The sequence below is a fragment of the Phocoena sinus genome, chromosome 11 (genome assembly GCF_008692025.1).
Source record: "Phocoena sinus isolate mPhoSin1 chromosome 11, mPhoSin1.pri, whole genome shotgun sequence".
Taxonomy (NCBI): Eukaryota; Metazoa; Chordata; class Mammalia; order Artiodactyla; family Phocoenidae; genus Phocoena; species Phocoena sinus.
In genome coordinates this window covers 47,287,625-47,307,658 of record NC_045773.1, presented here as the reverse complement: position 1 = coordinate 47,307,658, position 20,034 = coordinate 47,287,625, and the positions used below count along the sequence as shown (strand labels likewise).

The window sequence follows — 20,034 nt, the reverse complement described above, 5'->3', positions numbered from 1 at the left end:
TTTTTTGGCTGCGCTGTGAGCCTTGCAGAATCTCAGTTCCCTGACCAGGGATTGAACCCAGGCCCTCGGCAGTGAAAGCACCAAGTCCTAACCACTGGACCACCAAGGAATTCCCATCATCATGCACTTTCAAAATATATTTGGAAGACAGATTGACAGTTTCTTATACTATATGACCCAGCAATGTATTCCTACATATGTACTCAAGTGATCTGAAAACTTATGTTCACACAAAACCCAATATTTGAATGTTTGTAGCAACTTTATTCATAATTGCTAAAAACTGGAAGCAACCAAGATATCCTTTAACAGGGGAGTGAATAAAAAAACGGTGGTAAATCCACACAGTAAAATACTACTCGGCAAAAAAAAAAAAAAAGGAAAGAAAGCAAAAGCTACTGATGCATGCAACAACATAGACAAATCCTAAATGAAAAAAGCCAGAACCAAAAGGCTACATACTGAATGATTCCAATCATATGACACTCTGGGAAAGGCAAAGCTATAGGAATGGAAAATTTGTTAGTGTATCCAGAGGTTGCGGGTGGCAGGTGGCGGGTGGCGGGGGCGGGGGGCGGTGGGGGGGGAAGTGGCTGACTATGAATGGGACAAACAGGAGGAACTTTGAAGGTGGAGAAACTGTTCTCTTCAATAGGTGTGCTAAATGCTTGGGTCTCTGCATTTGTCAAAACACTATGCAACTGTACATCACAAAGGGTGAACTTTAAAGTATGCAAACTAAATAAACAAACAAAACACATCAACTAGGATGTCAGAGACCCCAGGATGGAATGTATCTAATTGAATTACAAGTTCATGACATACTGCACTGAAAGGTGTAGGTGGAAAAGGGGCTGGCCTAAGTAAGTTTACAAAATGAGGTTCTGACTAGAAATTGTAGGACTTAAGAAAAAAAAAAAGGATCTGTACATAAACACTGCATGCAGTAAATTTGTTCTTCACAGGGATACAGGCTAACAATTCTGAAACTGCTTTACATGTGTACTGGGGATGAACAAATAAATAAACGGATGGTAGCAGTGGGAGCCCGGGTTTCTCACTGTCAGCAAGGGAAGTTCCAGATAAACAAGAAAGCAAGGCTAGAATGAACCCATGTGGATGCTAAACCCTTGGATTAGAGTCAGAGACATCAGTATGAACTCAAGTTTACCTTACCGTATATAGAAATGTATAGAAACAGAAACAATTATAGATATGTCTGTATACATGACTTAGTATACATACATATATTACCTAGCTCTGTCTGCTGAAAAGGCCTAGAAGCAATGACACTCCAGTAGCCACAAACACACCGAGTGCCCTTAGTTTCTAAACACCATTCTCCAACAAAAGGAACCAGGGCTCCTTGCCAAAATGGCTGATTCTAGGTCTCAGACAGGGAAAATATAAGATGAGCCAGGAGCGTACTGTAGCATCATAAAGGAAGTGCTCAAAAAACAAAAGGATGTGACATGTCAAAGTGACACAGAAACCAACCTCAAAAAGCTCCCAATGGCCAAGCTAGAACAATGTAAGCAACAAGATAAACATAATGTAGCATTAGATTATAACCCAAAGTATGAAATAAATATATGTAAGTCCATACCATACAAATGAATGAATTAATGGGGGCAAAAAGACAAATCTTCCTTACAGAAGAATCCCAGATAACATGTAGATCCTCTCCAGGAGGTAGTTTAATCCCTTCCCCCTTGCTTACACAGGTGGGGCCAATCAGATCACATGAGTCCTTAAAATTAAAGAACATGCCCACCTCAGTCAGAGAGCAACATGACTAAGGAAGAGCAAGAGTTGCATGTCATTGGCTTGGAAGATGGAGAAAGGGGGCTGTAAGCCAAATAATGTAGATGGCCTCTAGAAGTCGGAAAACAGATTCTCCTCTAGAGCTTTCAGAAAGGGACACAGCCCTGCTGACACCTTTATTTTAGCTCAGAGACCGGCGTCAAACTCCTGACTTACAGAACTGTAAGACAATAAATTTGTGTTGTTTCAAGCCACTAAGTGTGTGGTCATTTGTTACAGAAGCCATAGGAAACAAACAGAAGCACTTACTATTGTACCCTTGTATAAGGAAACAGTGAACAACTTACTATGCAAAGATGGTACCATTATAGCCACTCATGCAAGACTCCACAATGCCTTTGGCCACAGTTGAGAACACAGACTCCTATAAGTGTTAAGCACCAAATATGTTAACATTTCACAAAAATGAAAACATTTTTCCTAAACTACATTCTAAAATATAATAAAATTTGTGTGTGAATTTTCATTTGCAATAACATGAAAATTATATCTACTATAGGAAAAAGGCTAAAATAGCTAAGACGATAAAACTGTAAACATAATTATGTCCATTAATCTCCTATGCAATTATAGATTTAAACCTCACATCTAGCGTTTATATAGAATTTTGCATACTGCACGCAATATTATACTGGTATTAGCATAAAATACATAGCCCTCTATGTTCTTCAGTACTTTTCCCACAAGCTTATACTAAATAATCAGTATCTGATTTTTATTTTCATTTTTATATATAAATAGATGCAGCCTTATCAACAATGCAAGAATTTGTAGATCTGCATTGTCTAGTATAGTAGCCATGCGCCACATATGGCTACAGAGCACCTGAAATGTGGCTAGTCCAACTTGAGATGTGTTGTAAGTATAAAACATACACCAGTTTTGGAAGACTGAACATGAAAAAAAAAAAGAATGGAAAAATATCTCATTAATAACTTGCTTTATGTTCCTTACATGTTGAAATGGTATTTTAGATATACTGGGTTAAATAAGATACAGAAGCAAAACTAATTTTACCTGTTTCTTTTTTACTTTTTAAAAATGTGGCTACTAGGGAAATCCGTAGCGGTCCAGTGGTTAGGACTCTGCGCTCTCACTGCTGAGGGCCCGGGGTCAATCCCTGGTTGGGGAACTAAGATCCTGCAAGCAGCACAGCACGACCAAAGATGTGGCTACTAGAAAATGTTAAATTATATATATGCCTCACTTTCTATTTCCATTGTCCAGCCATGCCCTAGATGAAAAAAGATCTAAAGACCTACATGTCTCACCAAAAGCATCCATGTGTATGAGGGAATAATCAAGATGTGTGATGTCCAATGCAGCAGCCATTAGCCATATGTGGCTATTACTTAAATTAATTAAAATTAAATAAAAATTAAAAGTCAGGTCCTCAGATGCACTAGTCATATTTCAAGTGCTCAACAGCCACATGTGGCTAGGGCATCTGAGAAATTAATCTGAAAAGGTGAATTTGAAATTTTAATTAATCTTAATTAATTTAAACTTAAATAGCCATGTGTATCTAGAGGCTAATGTAATGGACAGCACATTTACAGAACATTTCCATCACTGCAGAAAGTTCTATTGAATAGTGCTAGCTAGATTTTAACTAAATTGTCCTTAATTAGAAAAAGTTATTGACACCATAGCGATCTTGTTTTTTTTGGCCATGCCTTGTGGCACGTGGAATCTTAGTTCCCCAACCAGGGATCAAACCCGTGCCCCCCTGCACTGGAAGCGCGGAGTCTTAACCACTGGACCGCCAAGGGAGTTCCAACACCATAGTAATCTTAAATCAATCACTCTCTGCTATGGATTGAATGTCTCCCCAAAATTCATATGTTGAAACACTAATCCCCAATGTGATGGTATTTGGAGATGGGGCCTTTGAGAGGTAATTAGTCATGAGAGTGGAGCCCTCAGGATAGCAGTACAGGCACACCTCGGAGATATTGTGGGTTCGTTTCCAGATGAGCTCAATAAAGTGAATATAGCAATAAAGCAAGTCACATGCATTTTTTGGTTTCTCAGTGCATATAAAAGTTATATTTGTACTATACTGCAGTCTAGTAAGTGTGCAATAGCATTATTTCTAAGAAAACAATGTACATGTCTTAATTTAAAAATATTGCTAAAAAATGCCAAAACAATTACAATAGTAACATCAAAGATTACTGATCACAGATCACCATAATAATAACAAAAAAGAACAAAATATTTCAAGAAATATTGACCAAAATGTGACTCAGAGACATGAAGTGAACAGTGCTGTTGGAAAAATGATGGTAATGGAGTTGTTCAACGCAGAGCTGCCACAAACCTTCAACTGTAAATAAACACAGTATCTAAAAAGTGCAATAAAGCGAGGTATGCCTGTAGTGCCCTTATAAGAAGAGACACAGAGAATTCTCTCTCTCCACCGTGTGAGGACACAGTGGAAGACAGCTGTCTACAAGCCAGGAAGTGAGTCCTCACCAGACGCTGGATCTCTTGCACTTGATCTTGGATTCCCAACCTCCAGAAATGTGAGAAATAAATGTTTGTTGTTTAAACCACCCAGTCTATGATATTTGTGTAATGGCAGCCAGAACTAAGACACTCTTCTTGGGCTTCCCTGGTGGTGCAGTGGTTGAGAGTCCACCTGCTAATGCAGGGGACACGGGTTTGTGTCCAGGTCCAGGAAGATCCCACATGCCGCAGAGCGGCTGGGCCCGTTAGCCACGGCCGCTGAGCCTGCGCGTCCAGAGCCTGTGCTCCGCAACGGGAGAGGCCACAACAGTGAGAGGCCCGCGTACCGCAAAAAAAAAAAAAAAAAGACATTCTTCTTAAACTAGGCAGTTCAACTTTACTTATCAATCATCCAAGTGGCTCTGAAAAGTACACCTTCATCAACCTCCATCACAGGTTGGAGAGGGAAAATAAAGCAGGCTTGTCATTCTAGTACAAAGTCTGATGAAGGAAGAAAAATATTTAATAATATTAAATTTTAAATATTTATGGAACGTTTGAGCTTCCTTATCTGATATCTGTCAAACTAAAGAGACCAGAAGTGAAATCCTCCCAAATAACAGAATCTTATATGTTCCAAATGAAAAGTTTAGTTCCCCAAATCATCATTACCTGAGTGGTGTCCATTTCTGCCACATGATCAAATATGAAGGTTTTGGGCTCAGGGTTGGAGTGCAGCCGGACAGTCGTAGAGGACAGCACAGATAGGCACAAGTTTTGCTCTCCATCGGCTGATCCAGAACCCTCTGTAGGTGGGCGAATTCGCACAAAAACTTTGATAGCATCGCCTTCATTACTAAAGACAAAAAAATATAGCAGCTAAGTTTACTGGAGAAAAAGGATCTAAGCCTCATGTTGCCTCTAGTGTTTCTATTCTGAGTTCCCCCAATAAAGTACAAGATCTACCCATTTACGTTTACCTTTTATCAAGAGTCTCCCATAACCCACACCCTTTACTGATTTGCTTCACATCAGCCAACTTCAAAAGCCTTTACTTGAAATCATCTGAAAGGCAGCTCTAAGCTCTGCTTGTCTCTGACTTCCTTTTTAATAGCAATAATAAAGTAAGTCATCCCAAGGGATAATTATGTTACTGATTCCATCTTTTAGCCTGGAAGGTGAGGGGACAGGGGCTGGGGAGGAGATGTGATTTTTCCATATTTCCAGGTAGCCGAGGACAAAGCTTAATGCTGAAACAAGGAACCCTTACTTACTATGCTAAATGGTTGTTTTAGGAATACTACATCCCTAATTCTTTTGGTCTCATCAATAAGATTTTTTCCTTACCTTGGTTGGTTAGACTGACAATTTGTCACACTGCGTAACTCAGCTAGAAAAAAAGATAAGAAGTCTTTAAAGGTTTTTAAAAGTACAACATGAAAACCCCATTCTTCTAGCCTATTCTTCAGTTGCTGACACTCCTCAGTCTCCCAGCTCCCTGGCCTGGGCGTGACAGGGGACAAGCCTAGATCTTCCACTCCATTCTAACTGTAAGCAGATAGGTTAGGGGGTCCCCAGAGAAAGAGAACCAGGAATGGCTTTCTTGACATAAGAGAACCCATTTTGGTCTAAGCCATTTTGTGGTCTAAGCCTGGCGCAATGCTTGCCCTCAAACAGGTCTCAATAATTAATGACCTTAAGGGAGGAAATGTAGAAACAAGGAGAAGCAGTCGAGAAACCACAGTGCAGCCTTGGGGCAGCGTCCAGGTTCCTCAAGGGATATACATAATAACATACCTTTGAGTTCTACAGGAACTAAGGCCCATAGTCAGGTGGAGGATGGAATTATGATGGTGACCCTCCAGACTTCAATCGACTAAGGCTTGGACTCTTGTCGACCTTTGCCCCAACTCTATGCTAAATTTCCTCAGTTCAATCAAGTCCCTCTATGAATATGTATGTACGCTTAGCTTAAGACTTCCCCAATTTTGCTGTTCAGGGAGAGACTGCTTTGGGAAGATCCAGGTATTCTCCTCTTGCTGTAAGTAATAAATCCTAGAGGATGGGGAGACCAGTACCCAGAGTTGCTACAACGTATTATCTAAGATGTCAAGTTTCTAACAAAAAAATTACAAGGAATTCAGAGAAACAAGAAAGTATGATCCATAAACCAGAAAAAAAGCAGGCATCAGAAACTGCCTGTGACAGCGCCTACACGCTGGGTTTGTCAGGAAAAGACTCCAAAGTAGCCATTATAAACATGTACAGAACCAAAGGAAATCAAAATTAAGAATTAAAGGAAGGTATGAGGACAATGTCCACACCAAATAGAGAATAGCAATAAAGAAAAATTATAAAAAAGAAACAAATGGAAACTCTGGAGTTGAAAAGTGTATCAAGTGAAATAAAAATTCCCTTGAATGGCTCAAAGTAGACTTGAACTGGCAGAAAAAAGAACAAGCAAGCTCTAAGATAGATCAATAGAGATTATAAAAGTCAAAGAACAGAGAGAAAAAAGGATGAAGAAAAGTGAGGTGAGACTCAGAGAAATGTGGGACGTGATTAAGCATACCAACATACATAAATGGGAAGTATCAGGAGAAGGAACAGAAGAGAAAGAACAGAAAAAATTCAAAGAAATAATGGCCAAAAACTTCCCAAATTCATTAAAAAGCAATCTACACATCCAGGAAGTTCAACAAATTCCAAAAAGGATAAACCCATGCAGATCCACAGATACATCATAGTAAAAATGCTGAGAGTCATTACTTATGAGAGAACCCCAATCAGATTAACAGCTGACTCTCAGCAGAAACAACAGAGGCCAGAGGAATTAGAGAGTTTGTTGTTAGAAGGCCCACCTTACAAGAAATAATAAAGGAAGTTCTTCAGCCTGAAAGTAGTGACCACAGACAGTAAAATTCAAATCTACATGAAAAAAAGCAAAGAGCACCAGGTAACAGTGATTATGTAATTATAAAAAACAATAGAAATGCCTATTTTCTCCTCCCCTTACTTGAATTACAAAACAAATGTATAAAATAATATGTATATAATGTATTGTTGGGCCTACAACATATAGAAACATATGTATATTTGCCAATAATAGCACAAGGAAGGTGGGTAGGAACAAAGCTGTAACAGCCTAAGGAAATGACTAAAGATGGTAAAGTAATGTATTGTTGGGTTTTTAACAATAGATGTAACTTGTTTAATAATAATACCAAAGAAGGGGGTGAAAGGGAATAAAGCTACATAGCCCCTGCTCGCTGCAACTAGAGAAAGCCAGCGCACAGCAATGAAGACCCAACGCAGCCAAAAATAAAAGCTGACACTGTTAAGATGTATATGTTAAACCCTAGAGCAATCATTAAAAAAAAAAACTTCAAAAAAAGAAAGCAGGGAGTTCCCTGGTGGTCCGGTGGTTAGGACTCCACACTTCCACTGCTGGGAGCACGAGTTCGATCCCTGGTCGGGGAACTAATATCCTGCATGTGGCGTGGCCCCCCTCCAAAAAAAAAAAGAGCAGTAACAAAATGGAAATAGAGTCACAGATGTAGAAAACAAATTATTTATGGCTACCAGGGCATAACAAGTGGGGAGGGATAAATTGGGAGATTAGGATTGACATATACACACTACTATATATAAAATAAATAACTAATAAGGACCTACTATATAGCACAGGGAACTCTACTCAATACTCTGTAATGGCCTACATGGGAAAAGAATTTTTAAAAAAGTGGATATATGCATTTTATATATATATATATGTATAACTGATTCAATTTTGCTGATTCAACTATAATCCAATAAAATTTTTTTTAAAAAGCAGTAAAGGTGGAACAGAGAAACATAAAAAACATGTGACACATAGAAAATGAAAAGTAAAATGGCAGATGTGAATACAACCAAATCAATAACAACATGTGAATGGATTAAACAACCCAATCAAGGGGCAGAGATTGTCAGACTAAGATGAAAAAACATGCTCCAACTATATACTATCTAAAGGAAACACACTTTAGATTCAAACATATAAACATATGGAAAGTAAAAGGATGAAAAAAGATTATCTCATGCAAACAGCAATCACAAGAAAGCAGGAGTGGCTATACAGGTTTCAGACAGACTTTAAAACAAAGTTACCAGAGATAAAGAAGAATATTTTTTATAATGATAGAAGGGTCAAACGACCAGGAAGATAACACAGATATAAACATATACTTAGGGACTTCCCTCGTGGTGCAGTGTTAAGAATCCACCTGCCAATGCAGGGGACACGGGTTCGAGCCCTGGTCCGGGAAGATCCCACATGCTGCAGAGCAACTAAGCCCGTGCGCCACAACTACCGAGCCTGCGCTCTAGAGCTCGCGAGCCACAACTACTGAAGCCCACGCACCTAGAGCCCATTGTCCACAACAAGAGAAGCCACCGCAATGAGAAGCCCGCGCACTGCAATGAAGAGTAGGCCCCGCTCGCCTCAACTAGAGAAAGCCCGCATGCAGCAACGAAGACCCAATGCAGCCAAAAATAAAATTAATTACTTAAAAAAAAATAACAAACATATATTCACCTAGTAACAAAGCACCAAAATACATGACAAGAAATGAAGGGAGAAATAGACAATTCAACAATAAGAGCTAGCATATGACCCTGCAATCCCACTCCTGGGCACATATCCAGAGAAAAACATGGTCCGAAAGGATACATGCACCCCAGTGTTCATTGCAGTACTGCTTACAATAGCAAAGACATGGAAGCAACTAGATGGATAAAGAAGATGTGGTACATATATACAATGGAATATTAGCCATTAAAAAGAATGAAATAATGCCATTTGCAGCAACATGGATGGACCTAGAGATTGTCATACTGAGTGAAGTTAAGTCAGACAGAGAAGGAGAATGATATCACTTATAAGCAGAATCTAAAAAGAAATGATACAAATGAACTCATTTACAAAATAGAAACAGACTCACAAACTTAGAGAATGAATTTATGGTTACCAGGAGGGAAGGGTGGGGCAAAGGGATAGTTAGGGAGTTTGGGATTGACATGTACACACTACTATATTTTAAATGGATAACCAACAAGGACCTACTGTATAGCACAGGGAACCCTGTTCAATGTTATGTGGCAGCCTGGATGGGAGGGGAGTTTGAGGGAGAACGGATACATGTATATGTGTGGCTGAGTCGCTTTGCCTTGCACCTGAAACTATCACAACATTGTTAATTGGCTATACTCCAATATAAAATTAAAAGTTAAAAAAAAAAAGAAGAATTTAGAGCGGGCAGATGACACAATCAGAAAATAAATAAATAAATAAATAAATATGTAACTGAATCACTTTGCTGTACACCTGAAACACTGTAAGTCAACTATACTTCAATAAAAACAAACAAACCAACAAACCTTAGATGCTTACTCTGCAGTCCAGATAGCTATGGATCATCTAGCCAAATATGATTAAGTTCAGAAAGGGACTCTTAAACTCAGTCAATTTCATGAGGGTTATTTCACATTCTCATTTCTCTGATTTCAGTCAGCAACCCATGGTGCCAGTGTTGTCACAAGAAACAACCTTCATGAGCACAAAAGTAAGAGCTGCAGGGAGCACTGCATGGGCTCTCTCCTTCCCTGTGTTCCCACTTCATGTTCCCGGTCTCTAAGCCTGCTGGGAATGCACTTACCTGGGATGTCATCAACCTCAACTTTGCTAACAAACTTAAAGGAGCAGGAGAGTTCCCCATGGAAATCACCACCATCATAAAGGGGAGCTGTGAATACCCTTGCTCCCGTCACTTTTTAGAAAAAATTATTTATTTATTTATTTATTTTGGGCTGTGTTGGGTCTTCGTTCCAGTGTGTGGGCTTCCCATTGCGGTGGCTTCTCTTGTTGCGGAATGGGCTCTAGGAGTGAGGGCTTCAGTAGTTGCAGCACATGGGCTCAGTAGGTGTGGTTCGCCGGCTCCAGTGAGCAGGCTCAGTAGTTGTGGTGCACGGGCTTAGTTGCTCTGCAGCATGTGGGATCTTTCCGGACCAGGGATCGAAACCGTGTCCCCTGCATTGGCAGGCGGATTCTTAACCACTGTGCCACCAGGGAAGCTCTCCCATCACTTCTTGATGTGTACAGACAGGACAGAGTCCTTTAACACAGTCACATACATATGTCACTTTCCATTAAATAAACAGATGCTCTAATATCACAAACATCAATTCTCTTGCTTGAGTCCAGATTTACTGAACACTGTGATTGTGCAGAAAGCGCGATCAACATTTTGCTCCAATAACGTACCAATTTGTGTGCCAATATTCCCTGAATACTGAAAATGGGGGAGGAAAAGGAACATTTTAGATGGAAAAAGAGAGCATAATGAGGTGTTAATGGTATAATGGACCTAAAAGGTAAGTAAAACAACAAACGTATCAGGAAAGAATTGCAATTGACAGCTAAAAGCATTAACGTTACCGAAAGGTTCAAACACCAAAAATTCACCATTTGTTCAATCTTCTAACATAGGCATCGCCTCGTTACCGTTCATACCATTCACAAAGATCCATCGAATCAGCTCAAAATCAGCTTTAAAAAACCAAGACTCCTTAAAGGGTTAGGCGATGTAAGAGGCACGTATACAGGTGCAGCAAAGGACCAAGAAATTAGTAAAGTTGAACCGTTTATCAAAAGCAAAATGACAGGCTCCCTTCCATGAGAAAAAGGAAGAAACTGAAGGGGTCTCCTGGAGAAGAAAAAAAGGACTGTGAGAATATAAAGACACTACTGAATTCTGTGCTTTCAAAGTCCCTTACCTAAGGAGAGTCCACAGCGGACCCTCCAAAAGAGAAAGACATGCTTGGAACAAGAATAAGTTCTTCCCTTCAGGAAAGTCAGTATTGTGGAAATACGCAGAAGGTAGTGAGAGCTGGGGCCGACCCTCAGGCGAAGATACCTAGAGAGGCAGCCCGGGTCCGGACTCGGGAAGAGGCCAGCGACGAAACGGCAGGACCGATAACAGGAGGGAAGAACCAGCAGGTCGCTTAGCAGCCAAGCGCCTGGATGAGGGCTCGGTTCCGGTTCTCTGCTCAGCCCCAGAGCTTAGAATTGCGCCAGGCTCGTAGCGTGCGCCCAACACATAGACGGAAGGGAAAAGAGCTGTTCCATTAGTGTATTATCTTGGAGAGACAGAGGGAGATTTCAAATATCCCCCGCCTCTCAGTCCGCTCCTGCCCTTCCCGCCCAGCAGGAAAGCTCGTATTTGGGGGCGGAGACGGGGTCACGAAGCCTGGGCTTCTCACTTACTTTTGCAGCCGGACGCCATGGTGCCCTCACCCCTCGATCCCGAGACCGACGGAGCGACCGCCCTCACTTCCAGCCCAGCCGCGCACGGAGATTCCGCCCACTCAAGATGGCCGCGAATTTAAATTTGGCGCTCAGGTCGGACGTTGACGCCAGCGCGGAGGCTGCCATGTTGCCAGGCCCTGTGTCAGGGGCGGGGCCTACGTGACGTCACGAGTAAGCGCCGTCGCCTCTGTACAGTCTCCAGGCGGCTGTGGGGTCCTGTTTTCCCGTAGCGCGGCTATGAGCAAGCGGAACCAGGTGTCGTACGTGCGGCCAGCCGAGCCGGCGTTCCTGGCCCGCTTCAAGGAACGGATCGGCTACGAGGAAGGGCCCACGGTAGAAACCAAGGTGAGCCCGGGCCAGTCCCGTTACCGCAGAAATGCGGCCCGCTCCGCCAATTTCAGCTTCTGGCTTGACTTGGAGGCTAGATACTGATGGGTCTCTCCTCGCACCCGCGCCCGGCCCCTAGTCCGAGTGTCCTCAGACCCCAGGCTGGTCATCTTCAAACAAACTACTGCCTCTTTCGCCCAGGAAGCTATTTGTCGTTTTCACAGTGCTGCTGTGTTTTTGAAAATGACTTCACGCAGGTAAAGCGCCTCGTCCTTCGTAGACAGTTAAGAAAGATCATTTTCGTCTCTCTTCGTTTTCACTTGCTTATCGCATAACCTGTAGTTAGCAGTGTGGGTGGTAGCGTCGTCCCATTTTCCAGGTAAAGAAACTAAGGCCACTCGATCAAATGACCTGATATCCTAAGCCTTGAGTCTGGAACATCCTTAACGAATGCCCTTCTGTGCTTGTTGTCACAAAAAAAAAAAAAAAAAAAAAAAAAAAACGGAAAGCAAAAACCTTTTATATCTTGGCTTTCAATAGAAGAAGAGGAGCTTCAGGAAGGAGCCACACCTGGATAGTTTAGAAATGGGGATCGGTGGGAGGCAACTTCTAAGCTCCCCCAGGCTCCTACCCGAACTGATTCACATCAAAATCTGCCCTACCTTTTTTAATAGAAAGAGTATTATGCTTAGGGCATGTGTGGAGAAATAGAGAATTTATTTAGCACTTTGTGTCTTGCACTTGCACAAAGACCCACCCCTCAAGTCACTTAGTAGAAGGACACAAGATTGACTTAAGTGCAGTTAATCCAGTGAGTATGTGCTAAATCCAGGCCCTGGGCCAGGCTCTGAAAGGACAAAGAGATGGATCTCCAAAATGCCCTGTTCTTTAACACCTTCCTGCCTGCCTCATCTCAGCCCTCACAGGTCACCACCTCAGTGAAGCCTTTTGAACCTCCCCCAGACAGTAACTCCTCCTCTGTTCTTCTCTTCACTCAATCCACATCTTATCTGCAATACTCATCATTATGCATGGCAACTACTTACTCTCTTGGGTATCTCCGCCTCTAAATCGAACACTCTAAGTATCTTAATCCCTCTATATTTTCCTAGCACAGTGCCTGTGGCACCAAGTAGTGGGTGACGAGTTACATTGGTTAGATGACTGTGGTTATCATTAGGCAAGGCTTCATGGAGGAAGGGACATTTAGATTGAATCTTGAGCATGGGTAAGTCAGCAGGTAGAGATGGAAGGAACGGCATGGGTAAAGGTGTAGAGACAGTGAGTCACGGACTGACTGTGTTTAGAAGTGATTGAGGGACTGATAGAGGTGAGGCCATATGGACTATTCAGTAGGCAACAAGGAGCATGTTTGGATAGAGATAACATGATCAGGGAGTGACTGGTCCCCAGGACCAAAAACAGTGACTATGGCAAAGAGGATGACGTTTGAGAAAAGGGACATGGTTTCAGCAATGAGGAGAATATGGACCTAATTTTATAGTTTGCTTCAGGTCCTAGTGATGATCATGTGTGTGCCTAGTTAACACCTTGAAGACTGCAGCTTAGAATGCTATCTTAGGAGAACTCGGGGCAGGGGGGCGGGGAACTTTCCAAATAATATCAGTCATTCGGGCTAACACATTTGATCAACAGACTTTTCCATAGACATGTCCCAGGTTCCTGTGTTTGCGAAACCAACTTCACTCTTAATCATTTTGGCAGTGTAATCATTCTAGGAATCTGTTAACAAAAAGAAAAGAGTTTCATGGGAAATCACGATATAATTATAGTTTAAGATTACAGCTGTGGTCGGACAGCTGCAGGGCTTTGTTGCCCTGTTTGGGAGACAAGGAAGGCTCTGTGAGAGGTGGACTGACATCTATTTGAATAATGTGTGGTGGGTGTGCACGCCTTTCAACCTAGCATTTCCATTCGAGGAATTTATCTGTGTGTAAGTTTGCAAAAGTGAACAAAAACATGTGCAAAAATTTTATTATAGTAGAAAAAAACTAGAAACAACCAAAATTTTTACTTACAAAGAATTGGTCAAATAAACCATGAGATAACCATATGTATAAATACTGGGCCGTGATTTTTAAAAATAGATGATGCCATATGTATCTCAAGGCATTGTGCAAAGATGTTTTTGAGTAAAAAACTTGGGTGAGTGGGGCTTATATGATGTCTGACATTTTTAAAAATCTCAGTCAACTAGCCAAATATTACCATTTGTTGCACCTGTAGAGTCAGTGCATAGTTTCTGTTATTTTCTGTACTTTTTTATGTTTGGTAAATTTCATAATTTAAAAAGAAAAAAGGAAGCGAGTCATATAGTAGTATGTTCCGTGTCTTGTTTGTATACAAAATGTTTTCTGTACCTCCGTATTTTTATACACTTAGAATAACACTTAGGATACCCACCAAACAAGCTACTGGAAGGGGGTAAAGATAAGCAGAAGTAGGTGAAGGAGGACCTTTTACTTGCCGTTTTCTGTACTTCGGTGGTGTTTATTTTTTGTCACACTTTGAGAAGAGGTGTACATGAAAAGGGTTGATGAAGAGCAGAGAGAACTGCTGTAGTCAGCACTACCCTGAGTAGGCTGAATGCTGGCAGAACATGAAGCAGAGGGCCGCTGACATCAGGAACTGCAAGCTGGGGTCCTGCTGAAATGGAAACCAGATCCCTTGGACAGGCACCCCAGGATAACTGGCAGGTGGACCTCTTCCCTACTCTGGTGAGGTTAGATTTTTAAGAGTTACTTGAAAATTCATTGCCAAACACATTTAGTCAATAATGTTACCCTTCTCACTCTAGTAATTACAGCTTCTCACAGAGACAGTGGTTGTATTTAGTTCAAGGTCAGCAACTTAAATGTTATGTTTGTGTTTTTTCCTAGAGAATCCAGCTTCAGCTCCCAGGTGAAGATGGTGATCACAGTGACAAAGAAGATGAACAGCCCCAAGTGGTGGTTTTAAAAAAGGGAGACCTATCAGTTGAAGAAGTCATGAAAATTAAAACAGAAATAAAGGCTGCCAAAGCAGGTATGTCTGAAAGTAAGCTGGTTTTTCTACCAACTTAACGAGTTAGGTATGAAATCATTTTATACAGTGGTATGGTATGTTTGAAGGAGACAGTCCTAGGTTCAAACTTTGGCTTTGACACTTACCAGATGTGTTACCTTGAACAAGTTATTTCACCTCTCAGCCTCAGTTACCTCATCAGTAAAATGGGGACAAGTTGTGCCCACTTTATTGGGCTGTTATAAGGATTAAGTGCAAATTTAAGTAAAAACATCCTGTTTTTTAAAAAAATACCTGGTTTACAAACTAGTCAACAGAGGTGTATTTAATTAGTGCCTGGTGTGTGGTATGCTATATAGTATTTTTTTCATTATTTGTAGTATTTATTACATTGATTTAGGAGGAAATGCTGGAGTTCCAAACAATCACTTTTCGGGATACTTAACAAATATAGTCTGATTGTAATGAATTGGGGACTGGCAATATTACACTATACTTCGTTCGGTACATGAGTTTTTGTTTTTTGTTTTTTGCGGTACGCGGGCCTCTCACTGTTGTGGCCTCTCCCATTGCGGAGCACAAGCTCCGGACGCGCAGGCTCAGCGGCCATGGCTCACGGGCCCAGCTGCTCCGCGGCATGTGGGATCTTCCCGGCCAGGGCACGAACCCGTGTCCCCTGCATTGGCAGGCGGACTCTCAACCACTGCGCCCTGTACATGAGTTTTTATTAAGTGACTGCATGTCTTGTGGCTATATAGCTAGAGGCAGTGGAAAAGACCAGACTGAATTGACTCAAGGATGTCCATAAATACCGTATGAGATTTTCTTGCCATTTGACTCTCCGATAAAGTCAAAATAACGAGAGAAAGAAAGTTTTTTAACTTTGTTTTTTGCTGCAGATGAAGAACCAGCTTCAGCTGATGGAAGAATTATGTATCGAAAACCAATCAAGCGTTCCTCAGATGAAAAATATTCCGGTTTAAGAGCAAGCTCAAAAAAGAAGAAGACAAATGAAGAAGATGAAATAAATAAGCAGGATTCAGTTAAAAAAAACTCACAAAAGCAAATCAAAAATAGTAGCCTCCTTTCTTTTGACAATGAAGATGAAAATGAGTAAGTGTAAATAAATATTTTGGACTTAGTCTTCTTTAAGAACATACGGAGTATTTTTTTAAATAACATCTTTTTTTCCTATTATAATACAAGTTTAGGGACTTCCCTGGTTGTCCAGTGGTTAAGACCTCATGCTTCCACTGCAGGGGGCACAGGTTCGGTCCCTGGTTGGGGAACTAAGATTCCATATGCTGCACGGTGTGGCCAAAAAATAAAAATAAAACATTAAAAGGAAAAAAAAAGATAATACACGTTCACTGGAGAAAATTTAGAAAATACAGAAAACATTCAGTAAGATAAAACATATCTATCCATCAATACCTTTTTGACCTGAACTGCTAACTCTAGACATTAACTACCACTAACATTTTGTTATTTCCTGTGTGTGGGATGTGTGTGTATGTAAATTATATTTTTCTAAACAAAATTGTGATTGTATTCTGTATGTTCTCAGTCCTGCTTCTCACGTGACGTTGTATCATAAGCATTTTTCTAGGTCAGTAAAATTCGAAATCCTGACATTAATAGCTACAGAGAATGTTGTAATTAAACAGATCCTGTATTTTATCTTCCTCTTCAGCAGAACCTCACTTTGGATGAGGGAGATGATCATGTGCCTAGTTACCAATACTTCCCCAGCTTCTGCTAAGGGTAGCCATGTGACAGCTCTGGTAAGTTAAGAGATACAAGTGGATCTTGAACAAGTAATAATACAGGTGACCATGATACAAGTTAGGATCTACTGAATCACATGGTGACCACTATTGATGACATGGTTAAAAAAAAAGATAAAAGTGGAAGTCTGCTTACTAGGTTTTTTGATACAAAAGGACGGATTTGGCAAGCATGAACCTTTGTCCTCTCTCCATCCTGCCTGGAGCACAAACATGAAACCAAGAAGTACCAGAGCCATTTTGGGGCATGAAGAAGACAGCCACTTGTTCTGGGTGGTACAGTGGAAAGACTCGAGGAGCTTGGATCGTGATGGCATGCCTGGAGGAGCTGCTGTACTAGCCTTGGACTTCCTGATACATGAGGATAAACACCATCTTAGTTAAGCCTCTGTCAGGTTTCTGTTACATGCAGCCTAATGATACAGTGGTAGAATGTGTGTGCACAGAAACCTCCAAGTGTATTTCTGATGATTTCCTTAGAATGAGTTGCTGGAAGCAGAATTACTAGATCAAAGTATTTGAATATTTCTAAAGCTTTTCATGCTTTCTTTCAAATTGCTTTCTAGGTGGTTTTTACCATTTTATTCATACCGTTTACGATAGCCCACATCACCTCATCCATGATGCATTCAATTTGATGCTTTGAAAATGGTGTTTAATAGTTATATTTAACTGGCATTTTTTTTTGATTGACCAGGGAAGCTAAACTGTTTTTCATGTTACCTAATAATTTTCCTCATTACTGCAAGTCAACCAAAACTGGAGACTTGTCAAGATCCCATTCTTCACCAGCCGGAAATTAGGAATTTCAGATTCCATGTTATGAATTTGGTGCCACATCTATCTTTCAGCCATTTTAAGACCTAGTGTAAAGAATCCTCAAAAGTGATTCATGTGAGTGGGCGAGTGAGTCCTGAAATAGGCTCTCTAAATTATACAGACTAGTCCCGAATCCATTCCTAGTACTATCTTTAATGTATACTCACATAACGAGCCAGGGTTTTTTCTAATCTGTATCACGGCTATATCTATTCTTGTACCAACACCCCACTGCTTTAATTACTGTAAATTTTAGTATGTCTTATCATTTACAGGTGGGAGTCTTGAGGGCAGGGACTTTGTCTTACCTCTGTATCCTCTGTACCCAGAACAGTACCTAACATATTAAGAGCAGAATAAATATAGTTAGAATAAATGAGTGTTTAATTTTTTTTTTTTAACAGGCTGGTGGTTCTCAAAGTGTGGATCCTTGACAAGCAGCATCAGCACCCCTGGAAACCTAAAGATGCAAATTTGCAGGCCTTGCCTGAGAATCAGAAATTTCGGGTGTAGGGCCCAGCATTCTCTGTAACAAGTCTGCCAGGTGGTTCTGATGCACACTCAAATTTGAGAAATACTGATAAAGCCTATTATAAGGGAGATAAAACAAAAGATTTAAACAAGTAACACAAAAGACTATTTAAAAGATCTTAAATCTTGAAACTTATCATATTGATGAAGTCTTTACCGTAGGTGATATTTCTAACAATGTTAAGTGTAAGTGTTACCAGCCAGGAAGCATATCTCATGATGAAAGCCCAAGACCAAGGTAGGGTGGCAGGTGACATCTGCTAAGCAGCCTTAAGAAAATTGCTTCACCTCTGTAAACTGCTTTCTAAGAACAGTGGGTCCTGTTAATTGCAGAGAAAGGTGAATGAGTTTGGGGCCAGAGAAGAGAGGCTAGTCCTTTTCCCTCACGAACTATCCCCTTGCTTCTCAGAAATGGACCATAGGAGCAGGGCTAGACAAATAGGCCAGTAATGTAATCCCAGGGCTGAGGCAGGAATAGTAAAAGGACAAGCCTGGAACATCCAAAAGTAAGGCGGTCCTCAAAGAATAATGGGGGCATGTCAAAAGGACACACCTGGAGGAGAACGGCTAGGTCTTCCTTGCAGTAGAATCCCAATTAATAAATGTAGGAGGAATGATGGAAATAGAAAAATCACCATTTGGGGGACTTCCCTGGTGGCGCAGTGGTTAAGAATCCGCCTGCCAATTCAGGGGACACGGGTTCGAGCCCTGGTCCAGGAGATCCCACGTGCCGCGGAGCAACTAAGCCAGTGTGCCACAACTACTGAGCCTGTGCTCTAGAGCCCTCGAGCCACAACTACTGAAGCCCACACGCCTAGAGCCCGTGCTCCGCAACAAGAGAAGCCACCACAATGAGAAGCCCGTGCGCAGGAACAAAGACCCAACGCAGCCAAAAATAAAAATAAAATAAATAAAATTTTTTAAAAAAGAAAAAAAATCACCATTTGGAAAATTCCACAATAAGAAGTTGCAGTGGTCTGAATGGCAGCCTCCTAAGAGATAGGTCCTAATCCCTGGAACCTGTGAATGTTACCTTATGTGGTAAAGTTTGCAGGTGTGATTAAATTAAGACTCTCAGAGAATCCTGGATAATCTGGAGAGGCTCTAAAAGCCATCACACATTTCCTTGTAAGAGAAAGGCAGACAGAGATTAGACACAGACAAGACAATGTGAAGAGAGGCAGAGAATGCTCACAGCCACCAGAAGCTGGAAGAAACAAGATTCTCCCCAAAAGTCTGCAGAGGGAGTGCAGACCTGCCAACACCCTGACTTCAGCCTAATGAAACTGATTTCAAACTTCTGGCTTCTAGAACTCTGAGAGCATACATTTCTGTTCTTTTAAGCCACCAAGTTTGTGATAGTTTGTTACAGAGGCCATAGTAAACAAATACCTAAGTGGTGTTGGAAAGATTCATCAAAAGATGTCAAAATTAGTGGCCAGAAATATGCTGGAAAAAATCACTATTTGCATAGTCTCAAAGTATATCTCCAGAGATTACAAAAGGAAAACAAGTCATTTACAGTGGAAAACCAGGCAGATGCCACCTTATCTAAATGATCAAAGTAACATTACCAGTAATAAGTCATACTGACATCATGACCTCCTTACATGATGCACTGAGATGGGCACGTCACTTTCCAAAAGGGCCTTCCTGATGCCCTTTTCAAGGACAGGACTCAAGTGCAGTACTAAAGAGGCCCAAGTCCTACAAGCTGACAAAGGCACAGGAATGTCAATACAGGCTCCAGGGCTTCTCTGTCAGTGTCACTGCAAAGATGCCCATTTATACTTTCTTCTGAAGAAATCCTTTATTCTGAGATTATAGGTTTCTTATCTCTGGTTTTTATTTTATGAAATAATGGTTATAACAAAGAGCAGGTTAATCTAATGTGCTTACTTGTCAAAATAAAAGGTCATCAAATCT

General features: G+C 41.1%; 2 protein-coding genes across 4 annotated transcripts in view; one reads left to right on the top strand and one right to left on the bottom strand.

Annotated features, from left to right (window-relative positions):
- KIF15 (kinesin family member 15) overlaps positions 1-11,689 on the bottom strand; it is a 74,810-nt gene extending 63,121 nt beyond the window's left edge. Inside the window, exons 1-4 of one of the 2 annotated variants that reach the window (XM_032648010.1) lie at positions 11,579-11,680; positions 5,623-5,665; positions 4,948-5,131; positions 2,112-2,188 (exon numbers count right to left, since the gene is read on the bottom strand). In XM_032648010.1, the coding sequence (XP_032503901.1) occupies positions 2,112-2,188; positions 4,948-5,131; positions 5,623-5,665; positions 11,579-11,597 (323 nt within the window). In that variant the 5' untranslated portion in view covers positions 11,598-11,680. Of the gene's footprint in view, positions 1-2,111; positions 2,189-4,947; positions 5,132-5,622; positions 5,666-11,578 lie in introns of both variants that reach the window. The other variant, XM_032648011.1, reaches the window with a different exon arrangement.
- A 120-nt stretch (positions 11,690-11,809) lies between these two features.
- Positions 11,810-18,745, top strand: KIAA1143 (KIAA1143 ortholog). Of its 2 annotated transcripts, XM_032648029.1 has the most exons (5): positions 11,810-11,965; positions 14,848-14,992; positions 15,871-16,084; positions 16,665-16,755; positions 17,982-18,745. In XM_032648029.1, exons 1-5 carry the CDS (start codon positions 11,858-11,860, stop codon positions 18,009-18,011), a joined length of 588 nt encoding a protein of 195 aa, XP_032503920.1. In that variant the 5' UTR covers positions 11,810-11,857; the 3' UTR covers positions 18,012-18,745. The 2 variants fall into 2 exon arrangements, with proteins under 2 accessions (XP_032503920.1, XP_032503921.1); XM_032648030.1 differs by lacking the exons at positions 16,665-16,755; positions 17,982-18,745 and having other exon boundaries at positions 15,871-16,118.
- Positions 18,746-20,034: the final 1,289 nt, after the last annotated feature.

Bases quoted from the DNA above. Each gene is read 5' to 3' on its own strand.
- KIAA1143 (XM_032648029.1), top strand. From the start codon at position 11,858: ATGAGCAAGCGGAACCAGGTGTCGTACGTGCGGCCAGCCGAGCCGGCG. The intron at 11,966-14,847 runs GTGAGCCCGGGC...GTTTTTTCCTAG, and splicing joins GGCCCACGGTAGAAACCAAG to AGAATCCAGCTTCAGCTCCC. The intron at 14,993-15,870 runs GTATGTCTGAAA...TTTTTGCTGCAG, and splicing joins AATAAAGGCTGCCAAAGCAG to ATGAAGAACCAGCTTCAGCT.